The following is a 16,980-nucleotide window of genomic DNA, read 5'->3' on the forward strand; positions in this document are numbered from 1 at the left end:
ACACGTGGCAGTGGATAAGGCACATAAATTTGGGGCTTTTGCAATTTTATACATTGGAAGGCTTGATGTTGCACATCGGGGCAAGAAATTTTCAGATTGGGACACATTGGAAGAGGGAATCTCTGAAAAATCATAATATTCCAAGAATATTCCTCAAGGGTGATGTCAGAGGTTATGCATTTGTGAAGTAGTGCTTCGAGTACTTGAATGCAGTGACACTGTTGCAAAAGTGGTGCTGATTTGCTTTATGCTTGGATTGTGCACATTTGTGGTAGTCAAAGTTTGACTTTTTTGATCTCAGAAATTGGGGCTTTTGGTGCACAAGTGCTCAGCAACTTTTGTTACATTGGAGTAGCGTCTTGGATGCCAATTTGGATGCTTTTGTGTTGACAGAAACAGTAATATTGTTTGCTGCAGTTATTATGACCTTTTACTGTCATTTGGGACAGTTTCTTTGAGTCTTTTGGATGCCTCTACCTCTGTCACAAGTTGGGACAGAATTTTGAGTGAATTGCACTCAGTTTTGCAGGCACATTTCACTCAGTTTTGGAGTCATATTGGTGCAGGAAATTAATTACAGTTTTGAAGCCGGCAAATATATCAAATGATGATTGGGAAAGTGTAGATGAATTGGCACGTTCCACAATCATGCTTTCTATTTCAGATGTGCTTCTATTTAATGTTGAAAATGAGAACACTGCATGGGATATGTGGAAAAGGTTGGAAGATTTGTATGCTCAACAAAGTGCAGCAAGCAAGGTTTATTGGCTCAAGAAGCTCATGGATCTTAGGATGAAGGAGGGCACAATTATGAGTGTGCACCTCAATGAGTTCAACTCTATCATCAAGCAGTTGGCAAATCAGAAATTCAACATTGATGATGAGTTTAAAGCAACATTCTTGCTTTGCACTCTTCTTGAGAGTTGGGATATTTTCAGAACAGCTTTGAGCAATTCAAATCCTACTCTTATTTATGCAGATGTTGAGAGTCAGCTTCTCATGGAGGAGATGAACAAGAAGAACAATTCTTCAAGTAAGTCTTCCACTGCTCTTAACACAAGAGGAAGACCTCAGAATAGAGGCAATGTTAGCCAAAGGAACAGATCCCGCAGTAAGTCACGTCCTAAGAAGGATATTGAATGTTTTCACTGTGGCAAAAAGGGGCACATGAAGAAAGATTGCTTTAAGCTGAAAAGGGAGCAGAAAAAGAGCAACAACAACAATCAGGATGCCAAATATGATAAAGGCAAGCAACAAGTAGAGAGTAATAATAGTGGTGTGAAGAATGAAGAGGTAAATGCAGTCACTCATGAGAGTGAGGATGACATTTTGTTTGTTTCATCACTTGATGCACATGCTTTGGTCACAGAAGAAGACGGTGACATGACCACTTGGATCATTGATTCAGGTGCTTCCTTTCATGTGACACCACACAGGGAGTGGTTTTGCTCATATAATGGTGGTTTACATGGTGTTGTGCATCTTGGAAACAATTATGCATGCTCTATTGCAGGGATTGGAGATGTGAAACTTGCATTTTCTGATGGCTTACATTTTATACTTCATGATGTTAGGCATGTGCCAAAGCTGAAAAAGAACGTGGTTAGTATTGGTCAATTGGATGATCAAGGCTACTATACTGTGTTTGGTAATAGTAGGTGGAAGATAACCAAGGGAGCTAGAGTCATTGCAAAGGGGTACAAGTGTGATACTTTGTATACTTTGCATGTTTCTAATGTAAAGAATCATGTGGTTGCCGTAACTGAGGTGCCAAAGGTTTCATTGTGGCATGGCCGGTTAGGACACATGAGTGTTAAAGGAATGCAAGTACTATCTCAATTGGGTTATTTACTGTCTCTGAAATTTTCAGAATTTAAGCATTGTGAGCATTGCATTTTTGGTAAGCATTCACAGTCACCACATAAAGTGACATTGCAACAAAGATTGACACCCTTAGATTTGGTACATAGTGATGTATGTCAAATGCCTCATTTGTCTATGGGTGGTCATGGATACTTTGTTACATTTATAGATGATGCCACAAGGAAAGTGTGGGTCTATTTCATCAAGAGGAAGGATGAAGTTTTTGGTGCATTTCATTCGATCATGTGGTAGGCTTTGGTTGGAGTTCCTTCCACCACAATAAAGCCTTCCCTGATAAATACCTTGTTGCACGTTGCATCTTCTTTTCATCAGGATAAGGGTGAAACTGGACGTGTACTTGCCACTTGCGCAACCAAGTGTCAACCACCTCCTTGGTTCTAGATTTTTGATCTCTGAGATAGGGGTCTGGTGTGATGTTTGGACCCAACACTGAAGACAAAGCATCCACATGCGTGAGTGCTTGAACAGTGCTGGTCAAAAGCGTGATTGAAGCCTCCGAGCCACGAGCTGGGCTACTGGCATGAACTCCCAACCAAATCTTGACCAGCTTGGTGTCCTATACCACCAAGTGGTGCCTAGAGGCCTTGGATCTGCTGCTGGGCTTTGGGCTACGCTAAGATGCAAGCGCCCGTTTGCGACTCGATCTAGGATCAGACCTAGCACTAGGGAATGAGACTTGCTCCCATTGGCTCTTTGAGAACTGAACCTCTGGGCCCCTTACATAGACTCAGACCCAATGCGCCAAAAATAGCGAAGACCTCTAATTGGTTCGTACCCTTGCCACTCAACCCAAGAATCAAGCCTGCGTAGCCCTAAGCCTCCCCTGGCTACCTGAGCTAGTCTTGTGTACCCCAGTACACATCATATACCAATTTGTGCACGACACCAGCTCACTCAGGATGATCCATGATCCAAGAGCTGAGATGGGGTGTTAGAGGTGTCATCTCCTGCATCACTGAGTGAGGGTCTTGGTTGTGGGTCTGCCAGCCCATGTGAGGGAGTGCTAGGGCCTTTGTTGTGGGTTTGCCTGGCCAAGAGAGGTAGAGGGGGATCATTTGTTGGCTGTCTTTGCACATGGACTGTAGGGGCAGAAGCATGGGCATACGGATCCCGTGCTTGCCTCCCACCTGTCCACGACTGCTGTAGGAGGGTACGGGGCCACACGGGCCTGTTACAGGGGGCACATGAGCTCGTCTTGGGCCTGCTATCAGGCTGCCACAGGACGCACACATGGTGCTTGGGTGGTGCCTCTCATGGCGGGGTACACAGGCCCCAAGCAGGGCTATATGACCTGACTTACTGGTCAGCCTAACCCGACCCAGGGTCAGCCCCCTGGTCAACTGTTTTTCCCCCCCTCTGATCCGTTCTTTTGGGCAGGGGGTGCCCCTATATATAGGTGCCCCTTCCCTCATTGTTTCTCATCTCAGCCTTGAGCAGTTATCCACCACAAGTTGAGGTTTTCCCCAACAGTAGAGGGGCTTTTCCTGATATCCTTATGCAAGTCTCTCTTGGTGTTCTCTGTTTTCAATTCTACTCTATGAGTTGTTTGTTGTCTTCTCTCCACTGTTGCTCAGGACCGCTGCACTTCTCACAGAATGGAGTAATAAGAACAGGACTTTCTAGAAAGGATGCCAGTTTTATGGAAGATGTTGTTGGGTTGTTTCCCTATCAGAGGTAAACTTACCAAATGGTCCAATGTGAATCTTTGTTGTGCTCTGTGTGGAGTGGCTATTGAAAGCATACGGCATCAATTTTGGTGTTTCCCCGTGGTCTAGAATGGAGGTGGCGATCAGAAAGGTGGAGCTTATGTCATCTTTTACTCTGAAAAGGAAATGGAAAGCTGTCTTATTGGGGGACACGGAGGGTTTTACTTCCACAGTGGCTTGTTGGCCCTATATGCAGTAAGTAGTGGGCCTTGCTATTTGGTCTCAGAGAATAAGGTCGTGTTTACAGGACCCAAGAAGGCTGGTAACCCTAAGGCTATATTGGTGGTCGCTTCAAGCATGCTGCTAGATATGGGGTTAATAATCTCAAAAAAATATTATCTAACTGGGGCTTGCCTCAGAAAGTTAGGGAAAGCTCTATTGAAGGTTGCACACCTGCATTGGCCCAGGGCTAGAAGCCCCCACTAGTTGGGCTAGTTTTTGGAAAGGGTTTGTTTAAGGGTCTGACCCACCCTTTATCAATATATATGGCTTGTTTTTTTTTGTAATACTCACACTCACTCTCCCACTCAATCAACACATGCTTATTATTTTTTATATTCTTCAAGTTGACAGATTGTAAGCTGCACACTATACCAGGAGATCCTCTTCACAAGGAGGAGGTGCTTCCGCCACTAGGTCAGGGAAGCCGTTTCAGACTACTTCCTACCAATGAGTGTCACATGCACCCTTGCACTTGTGTGCACTGCGACACACTGGCTACATCAACAAGTGCTTAGTAGATCCCTTTATAGGTGATTTTGTCGTATGCTGTGACCCCATTGTGATCCCTGAGTCCAGGGACAATCAGGCATGAGCTACGTAGTCAATCTCCTAGCCTTAGGATCGATCGTAAATAACTTGTGCCCACTAGGTTAGTAGTTAGGAGGCATTCTTAAAGGCCAGGCCTAGGCAGCCAGCAAGGTTGACTGGTCAAAGGCTGCCCGGTCAAGGTTGACTGGTCAAAGGCTTTCTAGTCAAAAGTCGACTGGTCAGACTAGTCAAAGGATGACCGATCAACAGTTGATTGGTCAAAGGTTGATTTGTCAAAGTCAAAGGCTGACCAGTCAAAGGGTGATTGGACAGCCTAACCAGCCTTATATCAAGGACTCCTTGGGGCCTTTTCAGGCATTCAGTCTTCAGCCTCTCTTCCAGCTTCAGTGCAGCTCCCCTCTTACCCTAAGAGCAGCCCCTGTGCACCCCAAATCTGGCCCTGAACAGCAACAGATCCTTAGGAGTTCAGATCAGCCATCTTTGGAGGGTGTTCACGCAGCACTTTAGCCAGGATTTGGAGCAGCAAATGGAGGGAGGTTTGAGTTCTGTTTGATCAGCTCTTTGCAGTTTTCTTTTATAGTTTACAGCAGCTCCTTTTCAGCTCTCTTTCACCACTCCACATCTCAGCTTTCTCTCAGTTTCTCAGCTCCATACCTCAGTCCTTACATCTTCCGTTTACCTCTCTCACTCACGCAGTAACCCTGCATGCCCGTGGACGGGACAAGCCTCATCCTTTAGCCTTGCAGAGTGGGCTACATCACTGGACAGCATTGAGGCCTTGGTCAGTGGCTGGTCTGTTGCTCAGATTTTGGACCAGTTCACGAGGCCAGAGTATCTCTTCAAAGTAGCGTTTTATGCGCTCTTAAAGAGTGTTATTTGTATTTCGAAGTTCGCCAAGTTAAAAACGAATTCTCCCCTATATTGGGGGAGGGGGTGATGGGAGTAAGGAGCAGAAGCAAGAAGAAAGAGGGATAAGGGTGAGAGAGCAAAAGAGAGAGCACAAGTTTTGTGGGAAGCTCAAAGTCCACGATGTGACTTCCCTTATTGCCTTTTATACAAAGAATAGATAAGGTGATGACGTGGCATTAAAAGTACCACTTATACGAGGGATAGCACATTATGCCTTTATCCCCAACAATCTCCCACTTAAAGGCAATGTGCCCAAAAAGAGGAAGAAGTGTACATAGAAAACATATACACAAAATACAAGAGAATCTCAATCATGAGAAACTCAGCCAACACCCATCTGTACTCTGCAATGTGCAAAGCGTTGCGGGTTAAGACTCTTGGTTAAAAGATCTGCAGGATTGTCATCAGTGTGTGCACTTTGACAAGCTGAATACGCTTATCCTCAAGCACCTCTCTGAAAATGATATTTCACCTCGATGTGTTTCGTTTTGGCATGAAACACAGAATTACGTGCTAGCTGAATAGCACTCAGACTATTGCAATGCAAAATAGGAACCTCTCCTGATAAACCAATCTCCCACTAGACAAGATAACCATATGGCTTCTTTACACGCCTCTGTGGCTGCAACATATTCTGCCTCTGTGGAAGATAAAGCAAGTAGACTTTCTTTGGTCTACACATCCTGCAAAATCTGAGTCTGTAAACCCATGAAGAACCAAGTCTTTCTTCCCAAAGCAAATGCACACATGCATTGTGCCCTTAAGATATCTCATGATATCTTTCACGGCTTCCCAATGCTTCTTGCCAAATGTTGCCATGTATCTACTGACAACTCCCACTGCAAAGGCAATATCTGGACGTGTAGCCACCATTGCATACATGAGACTACCAACCGCGGATGCATAAGGAATCTTGGCCATTTCAGCCCTCTCATCATTTGACTGTGGGCTGTCTTTCTGACTGAGTTTCACATATGGAGGCAATGGAGGACCAAGAATCTTTCCTCCCTCCATATTAAAACGCTGCAAAACCTTGCCAATGTATTCCTTCTGAGACAAATAGAGCAATTTCTGATTTCTGTCCCGTATAATGCGCATCCCTAAAATGTGATTTGCATCACCAAGATCCTTCATATCAAATGTATTATGCAGTCCCATCTTCAATGCATCGATCTCATACCGAGATTTGCCTGCAATAAGCATGTCATCAACATAAATGATGAGCAAAATAAGACTACCATCCTTTGCTTTCTTGGTATAGAGACAGTGATCAACATCACTTCTCCTAAACCCCTGAGATTGCATGAAAGTATGGAATTTGAAATACCACTCCCTTGGAGCCTGCTTCAACCCATATAAGCTCTTTTTCAGCTTGCATACCAACTTTTCTTTGCCTTTACTGACAAACCCTTCTGGCTGTACCATATAAATTTCCTCATGAAGATCACCATGGAGAAATGCAGTCTTTACATCCATCTGACACAAGTCCATATCCTCCTGTGCAACCAATGCCAAAACAGCCCTCAATGTTATCATTTTCACCACAGGAGAAAAAATTTTATCAAAGTCAATGCCCTTCTGTTGCTTGAACCCCTTGGCAACCAATCTTACCTTGTATTTGTTCTCAGCATTAGGAGTGACCTTGATCTTATAAACCCATTTGCATGGTAAGGCATTCTTTTCAGTTGGTAGTTTCACCAAATCCCATGTTTTATTTTTGATAAGAGAATCCATTTCTGAATGCATGGCCTTCTCCCACTTTCTCTTATCATGCATTATCATTGCTTCCTGATAGCATGAAGGCTCACCACAATCTGTGGCTCTATCTGTGGCATATCAAAGGCAATTTGATTGGGCTAATTCTCAGCCTCTATTCCCTGCGCATTAGGGACATTTGCAGCAGCACCTTGCTGCATATTAATGGGCATATTTTGCTGTCTATTCACAATGATTTCTTCAAAGACAACCTTCCTATTTTCTGATTTTTGAGTGGGCTGCTTGTGCTGATTTCCTCATGAAAAATCACATCATTGCTGCGTATAATCTTCCTTCCAACGGGATCCCACAATCTATACCCCATTACACCACTGTCACCATATCCAATAAAGATGCATCTATTTGACTTTGGTTGGAGTTTGTTGCACTGCTCTTTTCGTACGTGCATATACGTATCACAGCCAAACACTCTCAAGTGTTTATATGAAGGTGGCTTGCCATACCACTGTTCATCGGGTACTTTACCATCCAACCGATTATTCGGTGACCTGTTGATGACATGAATGGCTGTTTGAAGAGCCTCTGCCCAAAAACCATGGGGTAAGGCAACATGAGACAACATACTACGGACTCTATCTTGAATAGTCCGATTTGTTCGCTCTGCAACTCCATTCTGTGGAGGATTAATCATTAGGGCTTGTGAGTTCCCTCTTTATCCCTTTCATGTCACAAAATTCCTGAAATATTTTGGAGACATATTCTCCTCCATTATCAGAGCGTAAGCATTTCAACTTCTTACCTGTCTGATTTTTCAACCAAGCTTTTCAACTTCTTACCTGTCTGGATGGTTTGCCTAACTTGTACAAGCTTCAAATCAAGAACAACAAGTGTACCACTTTGAACTATGCGTGCATCTACGATTATACTATGGCCAGCGCAAAGGGAACCACTACTCTTGACACGAGTGGGAAGAACAAGAGGAAGTTCTTCCAGTCAACAACTGGTACCGGGGAGTCGAAGTCAATTGACAACGCCTCTAAGAAGAACTCGACTCAGACGAAGAATGGTCAAGCCTGTTTTCTCCTCACCCTTAAGCTAAAGAAAGAAGGATGATGTTATATTTGCGAGGAGCGCCAAACTCGGAATGATTGTCCTAAGCGCAAGAACTAGATGCAAGCGCCGGAACCAAAGCTCCATGCGGGACAAGGCACCAAAGCTAAGGGAGCTAACCAAGCATCGATGACAGGTATTTTTGTAAATGTCATTACCTGCTCTTTGACCCAGGAAGCTCTCACAATTTTGTGAACTACAAACTTGTGCAGAGGATGGGGCTTTCCACGACACCTAGCGAGATCACACCTACGAGGTGCAGCTTCCAGCTGGGAAGCAGCTTTGGGATCGTAAGGTCGACGAACTTTCTATCTGGATTCAAGACTACACATCTGCTCTTATGTGCTATGTCGTGCACTAGGAACATGTGGACTTGTTAATCGGAATAGAGTGGTTTAAAACCCACAATATTCGGATTGGATGGAAAGATCATACACTCTCTTTTTTGGACAAGGACATTCAATTTTGTATTTAAGTGATAATATTCCCTCTTCTCAGGGACCTATTGTATCTGCGATGCATCTTCAGAATATAATAAACACTTCTCATTATGATGTGTATCAGTGTGTTTTGATTTCTCTTTCTTCATTTGTTGTCTCTGTTAATAACAAAAATGATTTAAGCGTGTTTGAATACCGTGAATTGAGAATGTTGTTAGATGATTTCATGGATGTATTCCCTGCTAAATTGCCGAAAGATTTACCTCCAGAACGGGCAGTAGATCATCGCATAATTTAGTACCTTGGGCTCCCCTATTAGTATTCCACCTTATAGGAGGAGCCAACTCGAGGAGGACAAGTTAGCTTCACAGCTACAAGTGCTCATCTTGCCACGAGTGATTAGTGAAGAATAAAAGGCAGAGTACTGGGAAGTGAGATAAGAAAGCATGGTAATGGCCATATCTTCAGATGATATTTCCTTCCCGGCTTGAAGAATCTCTCGTTGAAATTCCTGAAGCTTATTGATATGTTCCCACATAGAGGAAGACTTAGCAAGATCCAATATCCTCATCTGAACCTCAATAGAAACCCTCTTCAGAGGGGAAGTCCTATTATATAGGGAGGCCAGATGCTCCCAAATACTCTTGGCTGCCATCATGTGCTTTACATGATTTATAATCGGAGGAGTGCAGTTCAAGAAGATTATAAGGCAGCGGTACATAAAAGGGAAAACTCTCTGAGTGGAAGCCAACGAGAGTGCCAATCCTAGGAGGGGGGCGTTGGTGTGTGAGGTGGTTGTGGTGGCAGAACCCCTGTGATAGGGCGTTGGTGGCTATTGACATGTATAGTTTTTTGAAGTCTCCTGGCTTAGCCCTGCAGCAAGCAAGTACCACAATCATTCCCATGGGTTGTGAATCTGGTCTAGTAAGCACCGAAGTAAGGTACCTAGTGTGATCTGTGCTTGAGTACGTTGGCAGGTCTAGTGTGTCTCTGACTCTGGCTCAGGTCCTCGCGTCCGCTGCCTTTGGGAGTCTTGCTAGTCAGTATTGTCTGGCTGGAAAAACTCGGTGATCATGCTCTGAGGGGAGTCCGAATGTGTGCCATGATCATCCCTACGTACCCTGAGCAACTACTCTCTATGTCGTATGGCCTCATGAATGAAGGCTGCCAAGCATCTTTGGTCTAGGTAGGATAGGAGATTGGGTAGGGAGCCAAAGCCATCTCTTCAAGGGCAGTGGTATCGGCCTCCGATCTCGTAGTACACCGGGCATTTGAAAGCGAAATGCTCCTCTGACTCCGATCTCCCAGGAAGCGCACAGGGCTCAGATGCGGCCCTCTCTGGGTATGCCCTCCGCTCGACCACTCTCTATACAGAGGCGGAGGCCGTTGGGACCCAAGAGAGAGAAATAGAGGTTTATTAACATTTGCAAAAGGCTAAAAAAAGACTCTGATATAAAAAAAGAGAGTGCATCCTTCATGAGGGGAATTGGATGTGTCTATCATACCTCCAACAAAAAAAACCCGTACTAGTGACCCTAGGGACTATAAGAAGGACTCGATTAGTCGGGAATAGTTCCTGCCTTATCTTAGCATGCAGCATGATTTAGTATTGGTCATGAGTATCTAGGCTCCGCATGGGATGGACTGGAGTCTCATCGGGACTACTGATGTGTCTAGAGCATGTCCAAGATCTATCATTAGCATCCTCGACTGCTCTGTGTAGGGTGTACTTGGGGGCAGTGTGAGCTTTCCTACTGTCGAGATGCTCCAATGATGATACCTTTGATGGAACAGGTGCTTACGGGGCCTGTATCCAGTCTCCTGCTGACCTAGTGTGTCTGAAAATCAAGGTCCTGATCCTGGCATCCCTCGAGGAGTTCCTTACCTGTAAGGAAGTCTGTGATCTTGTGCTGTCTAGGGCCGTTTTCATGATGGGTGTCATGAGTCTAAACTGGAGTTGGATCACTGGTGACCTCATATGTGAACGGAGAGGCTACATACAATGTCACCTTCATTTTTGTTAAGCGTTATGTAGAAAACTGACTGGTATTGACATAGCAGTTGTTGTGGAGCATGTCTATGCCTTGCTAATCTCATGATGGTTGTGACAACAGTTCTGTTAATCCCCATTAAGCCCTTCAAAGCTACAAGTTTTCCATCGAGCTCCATGCTATACTTTCTTGTGGTCACAGTATTTAACACATAGGCACCCTAGACTTGCTTTACAGGTTTAATCTTATGGTTTGTTGCATTTGTTTATCTTTATTGCTGATGGTTTCTGTCCTTGTATCATGGACTTCTAGATGAGACCGGCCCACTCCTAAGTTCTAGTATGAATCTTCATCGGAGATTGATTCTGCCCCTTCCTGCAGCACTCTTATTTGGCTCCTTGTTCAAGGACAGTCTAAAGGAGCAGAACGCACTTGCATCAGAATTTGCAGACAGTACGCCACTTTCTTCATGCTCTTCTATTGTGAATAAATTTGTCAAAAGAGAAAGTTTGGATGTATTTTATGCCTGTAGGCTGTCGGTATGGGGATTTTAGTGGAAATAACTTGAAAACGGCCTCTTATCTTGCCAGGGCTGTGTATGGTTGCTTTGTGAATCCAGTGCCTGCTTTGCGAGGGAAAGATTATGGGAAGTCCAAGATGCGGTATCCTGATTTCCAAGAGACGGAGTCAGGCCTACAGTACAAAGTGTGCTTTGCTTTGAGCTCAATTGTCCTATTGTTATTTTCGGCAGATGTATTTGTGTAGCTGATTTCACAAAGTTGCTTGATCATGTGTGGTGTCAACATGTAGGATTTGAGAATTGGCACAGGGACTATTCCAAAAGATGGAGAAACAGTAGTTGTAAGTCTTGCTCTAGTTTGTGGTCATGTCTTTCCTTGTGAGTCTGGATTTCAGTCTTTGATTTTACAGCTGCCTCCTAATTTTTGTTATTTGGGAAGAAATTAGTTAATTGTATAGTCGATGAAGAGTTATATCAGGAAAGTGTGTTTTCTAGGTGGATTGGGATGGTTATACGATTGGATACTATGGTCGGATTTTTGAGGCCCGAAACAAGGCCAAGGGTGGTTCCTTTGAGGTAAGAACATACCTAGTTATGGCTTATTTTATTTTTGTCTTTCTTACTCAGGATGAAAAGGATATGATAGTTTGATATATTGAAAAATAGGGTCCATTTTCCTACCTATAAACCCCCATATACGTTGAGTGCAGAGACATTGTACTAGTGTAGGAATGGGGGCATGACAGTCTGCTGTGTGTGCAGTAGGTTTGGATGCAACATGGGCAGATCTATGTGGAGGGAGATATCCTCAAGGCAAGCATGTGGGCAGCACTGTAGGCTGCCACATGGGCTGCTACACAGTCCACTGTTAGACGTGGGCAGAAGCTCTGGAAGAGGGCAAACCTGTGAGCAGCATACAGCAGGAACGGACTGTACAGCAGCAGGTATGGAAGGTGCAGCAGCAGCTACGGAGGTCATAATAGGACGTCTGGTGCAGCAGCAGGTACAAGAGTATGAGAGCAAATGCAGGTCTTTGTGGAGCCTACAGATCGGCAGAAAAACTATTGCAAAGATGCAGCCATTGTGGCTGCTGTGAGGGACTGTGCAGGGACTGCTGTAGGCCTTGAAGAAAGGGCAGAATGGTGGGCTAGTGGAGGTCTAGAAAGGGCCAACAGACTGCATCAGACCGTGGCCTGTTATGGGCCTGGAGGGACTTCAGGTCAGCAATATTACAGACTGCCAGTCAACAGTCTAGAACAGGGTCAGGTGTACATGGGGCCATTATGCCCGAGGTCAGGTTGACCCAACCCTAAACAGGTCGGGATGATAGACCGGAGGGGTACTTTCTCCATAAAAGGCCTCAGTGTGGAGGCTGTTATTAGTTCAGTTCAGAAGCATCCCTCATCCACTCTGGAGCGATACTTGGTACACACCTACAGCCTGTAGGAGAGCACATGTGCTGGAGGTTGCTGTCTAAGGACCTCACACTACACATCGTGGCTGAATCTTAGTGAGGGGCATGCAACCTGAGGAGTGCAAGGAAAGAAGTAGGAGCAGTTCATGTGCTCACCATAGCAGATTTCTGCATGTTTTGGGATCTCGGTGGGAGCATTCTGTTAGAAATGTTTGGCTCAGTCTTTTGTGCAATAGACTCAGATATATTTTGAACAATTCTGTTGTCTATTCTCCAGGCTTGCATGGAGGGCAAGTAGCACGTGAGGCGTTCTCGAGGAGGGTACACAAAGAGCCAAGATTCAGTTGGAGTTGGTTCATTCTGACATGTAGAAAGTTGTCAACCACATCATTCTTTTTTTTTTTCGCAAAAAGAGACTTCTATTAAGTATTAAAGAAAACCGTTAGAGCAAGCTCCATACGGGATACACCATGCAATGCATGAAAAGCTCAAAAGCGAAAAAGAAAGGATTGGGGCTGATAGTGCCATCTCAATCTTATAGAACCCTCCGAGAAAAAGGGAGAACCCCTCCAAACTCATAGGAATACAGTCCTCCTAGAAGAGGCATGCTAGCCCAAATGGCTATCAAAGTATGAACCGTGTTAGTCCAAATACCTATGAACACCTGTGAAGGGTGTATCTGGGTGCCATCCAGGGCCTCTGTACATCTGGCTCTCCAGATGTGCCAAGAGGAAATGCTAGCCAGAATCTCCTAGGAAGTGTCCACTGAAGCATGAGAAGCTCTGAAGGGAGTAAATGGTACATCTTGAAGAGAGTAGGTCTCTATCACCTGCATGTGGACCGAGAGTGCCCAAGAAGAAGGCTCACCCTCATAAAACATCTGGGGCCGAGTAAGGGATAACTAGGGGACCGAGCCCCACGTCATGAAGAAAGGGGAGGTATGAAAAATGCTGAGTATCGGAGCAACCCCTTTGCAAATAGTCCTCGCTTGACTGCAGTCCCAAAGGCAATGTCGCACTGACTCTTCTGCAGAATGACAACGAGGGCAAGTAGGATCAGTCCCAAATTGTGATCTCCACAGGTTCACTGCAATCCCTCCATGAATAGAAAGCCAAAAGAAAAGAGTGATCTTTCTATTTCTGAGGGATTTCCAGAGCCTCCTCTAGAAGTTTCTACGCAAATCTCCGGTGATGAAGAAGTTGTCCCAATGGGGGGCTCTGGAGGGAATCCAACCCCTACTGCTCAACTGAAATGTCCTGGCATTACCATCTGTGAAACGAAAGAAGGGAATCCCCCTCTCTCGGTGCCCATGATTTATCTACTCCCACTCTCTTGGGTCCCACTGTAAGCACATGATAGGTGCACCTCTATATAACCACAATCTCCAAGATCCCAGGGCCAAGAGCAGGGGGTCGGGGTCTAAATACCACTGCAAGCCCGCTCCATGATCCACAAAGCCAGCAATCCTGACAGGCTGAAAGGCAACCTCTAGAAGAATATCATTTGTGGATCTAGAAATTATACCCCCATCCCCAACGTCAAAGACAAGTGCATCCTCCCCAACACCTCAAAGAGCGATCTCCTGAAGAGGAACTGCTGTCCTCGAGAAAGCTTCCATCCAAGTGGCAGAAGTGATAGGCATATCAATTGTCCAGTCCACCGGGATGGCTGCATCTATCGGCTGAATCCTACGTGCTACCCCTCTGAGGTGACTCATGGACTGTAGTCTCTGATCCTCAGGTAGCCTGATAAATGCTTTCCAAGTGCCTACTATGAAGGTGGGGCCTCTCTCCCATCTAGACCACTACATGTAATGCGAAGTGCCCAATGGTCTGCCGTGCTCATCAAGAATACTGTCATTCCAAATGACCAGCTGCCTATCAATCTCTTTGAGAGTAGAGGGCGGAACCCTGCGAAGTGTATTCGTGAAGCTGCCCCAAGCTTTCAGGATGGCAGCCATGAGAGAAGATGCAGGAGATCTGAGAGGGGTGAAGTAAAAATCCAGCGAGGGATGTCCACCCAATCATCTCCCAAGGTAGGTGTGCAAGCTTGAATGCATCAAGGTTCCTGCCCAGGCATGAGACCCCTCACCACCACCTTACAAAGCAATGCCCTGCATTGCAGGTCCGGGTCAATGATATTAAGGCCCCCTTCACATGTAGGGAGAATAATGGTCTCCTAGGCCACCCTTGCTGCAACATCTGCCGTGCCATCGAGTCCACTCCATAAAAAATTTTTGATTGGTCTAATGAGCTGAGTGATGCACTCTCTAGACCGGCTCTCTAGACCGGCACCAACATGAACACACAAACCAGGCGGTGGCCAAGAGATCCTGGTTCACTACCACAACTCTAGATGCAAGGTCAATTTTGGCTGAGCTCCAGAAGAGAAGCTTTTTCCTTATACTCTCCAGTACTGGGGTAAACTACTGTGCTGGAGAGATGCCCAACCCTACCTGGCATCCCAAATATCTGACAGGAACACCCCTCTGAATCCAGGAGAAGCCAATGTCAACTCCCCAGCCTGGAGTATCCTCATCGCTGATCCAAAAGCCAAAGGATTTATGCCAGTTAATGTGTGCTCCTGCAACTGAGCAAAAGATATCCAAGGTTGTCCGGAAAGCATCCAGTGACTGCGAGGAGGCCTCAATAAAAATGGCAGTGTCATCAGCCAACTCACAGTCCAGAAGCTCCAGCTCCTGTCTCATGGGCAATCTCAGCCCATATAAACCGGCCTGAGATCTAAGAAAGATACTCATAGCTTCAGCCACAAAAAGAAAAAGGAAGGGGGCTAAAAGGCAGCCCTGACGGACTGATCTGGAAATCTGAAACCTGTCACCCCTTACCCCTCCAATCAAAACCTGGCTGTGGGCTGATCTGTAAAGGGAGGCCACCCCTCTAATCCATGCATCTGAAAATCCAAATCGTAGAAGAGTGCCCTCAAGAAAACCCCAATCTACTCTGTCATAGGCTTTCTCAAAGTCCAAGAGTAGAATTGCCAGCCTCTTCCTGCTCTGCATAGCCCACTATGAGGCTTCCCAAAAGGAAAAGATCTTATCAAATATGCTCCTGCCATGCACAAAGCTTGTCTGAGTATCATGGATGAGGTCTGGAAGAAGGGGCTGCAATCTGATGCTGATCACCTTGGCAAGAATTTTGTATAGAGTGCCCAAAAGAGTGATGGGTCTCCAATGGGATACAAAATTCATGTTGCCACCTTTCGGGATAAGGTGTTTAAGTCCCTCGGTGAGTGAGTCAGGCATCTCACCCAAGTCCCAAATGCCCTGTAGGGCTGAAGTAATATGATCACCTATCATATCGCAAAAGGCTATAAAAAAAGATGGAGTAAGACCATATGAACTAGGGCGCTTGCTCTTATGAAGGGCGGAGAGAGCAGTCCTGAATTCTGTGTTAGTAAATCGTGCATCAAGTGAGCATATCATCTCTGGTGTGACCAACACAGGTAAACGCTGCCAAACCGCATCTCTAGCCACATCTTTGGCCTGTGTGTCAGGGTCTGCAGAAAGGAGGCAGGCATAAAAATCTGTTGCTAAGTGCACGACGGTATCCGGATGAGACTGCAAAACCCCGTCAGAGTCAATAAGCTGCCTAACACTCTCTCTACTATGTCTGGGACCAAGTGTAGAGATAAAGTGTTTATTGGAGTCAGAAAGGAGAAAGGGAGGGCAGCAAGAGGGAGAGGGGAAGGGAAAGGGGCAGGAGGATGGGAGAGGAGGGGAAGGTAGAGGAGAGGAGGAGTGGAGGAGAGGGGGGGGAGCGAAGAAACAGTGTGGGGCGGGGGGGGGGGGGGGCTGTGCATGCAGCAGCGCGGAGGGGGGCACGCAGGCGGGCAGCAGCGCGGGGGGGGGGCTGCGCAGGCAACAGTGCAGGGGGAGGGGCTGCAGCAGCGCGCGGGGGAGGGGCTGGCAGCAGCGCGGGGGTAGGGGCTGCAGCAGCACGCGGGGTAGGGAAGGGGAGAGAGGGAGGGGAGGCGGGGGGGAGCAGCAGGTAGGGGGGAGGGGAGGGAGGAGGCAGCAAGGAGGGGAGGGAGGGGGCAGCAAGGAGGGGAGCAGGAGGAGCGGGGAGCAGCAGCATGCAATCACTCATGTGAAAATAGGAGAGGCTACCACATCATTCTTTGGAGCTGGGTATCATCTTACTTGATGATTTCTGTAGGATCTAGTAGATCGTGGAACCAAGGACTTTTGAGGAAGAATAGGTGAAATCCTCCTAGCAATTTCCTGCGCTGTTCACCTCTCTCAACTTACACGTAATTTGCAGACTCTCTCTCTCTCTCTCTCTCTCTGTGCAAGCAACTAGGGCCCAGGACAACATGGTCGGCTGGACCCCCCCGAAGGTATTTTATTCATGAGATAATATGAATACAAGAGTTCAGCGTGGAAGCTGTTGTTTAAAATTCAAAACGTGAATTCTGACTCAATCAAATATTTTTTATCGTTCTTGAAGATACAAATGCTTGCAGAATAGTAGTGGAATTGAGGTAGGCTTTGACCAACGGT

The 16,980-nt window shown here is 45.9% G+C and overlaps 1 protein-coding gene across 5 annotated transcripts in view; it reads left to right on the plus strand.

Annotated features, from left to right (window-relative positions):
* The window catches only part of LOC147890349 (FKBP-like peptidyl-prolyl cis-trans isomerase family protein), a 106,683-nt gene that overhangs the window by 12,748 nt on the left and 76,955 nt on the right, over positions 1 to 16,980 (plus strand). For 4 of the 5 annotated variants that reach the window (XM_087390666.1, XM_087390669.1, XM_087390667.1 and 1 more), the window contains exons 3-6: positions 10,840 to 10,980; positions 11,147 to 11,232; positions 11,338 to 11,388; positions 11,543 to 11,623. In XM_087390666.1, the coding sequence (XP_087246792.1) occupies positions 10,840 to 10,980; positions 11,147 to 11,232; positions 11,338 to 11,388; positions 11,543 to 11,623 (359 nt within the window). The remainder of the gene's footprint in view (positions 1 to 10,839; positions 10,981 to 11,146; positions 11,233 to 11,337; positions 11,389 to 11,542; positions 11,624 to 16,980) is intronic. The other variant, XM_087390668.1, reaches the window with a different exon arrangement.

The sequence above is a fragment of the Dipteris shenzhenensis genome, chromosome 19 (genome assembly GCF_047967505.1).
Source record: "Dipteris shenzhenensis isolate YYH24624 ecotype China chromosome 19, Dip_SZ_1.0, whole genome shotgun sequence".
NCBI classification, from domain to species: Eukaryota; Viridiplantae; Streptophyta; class Polypodiopsida; order Gleicheniales; family Dipteridaceae; genus Dipteris; species Dipteris shenzhenensis.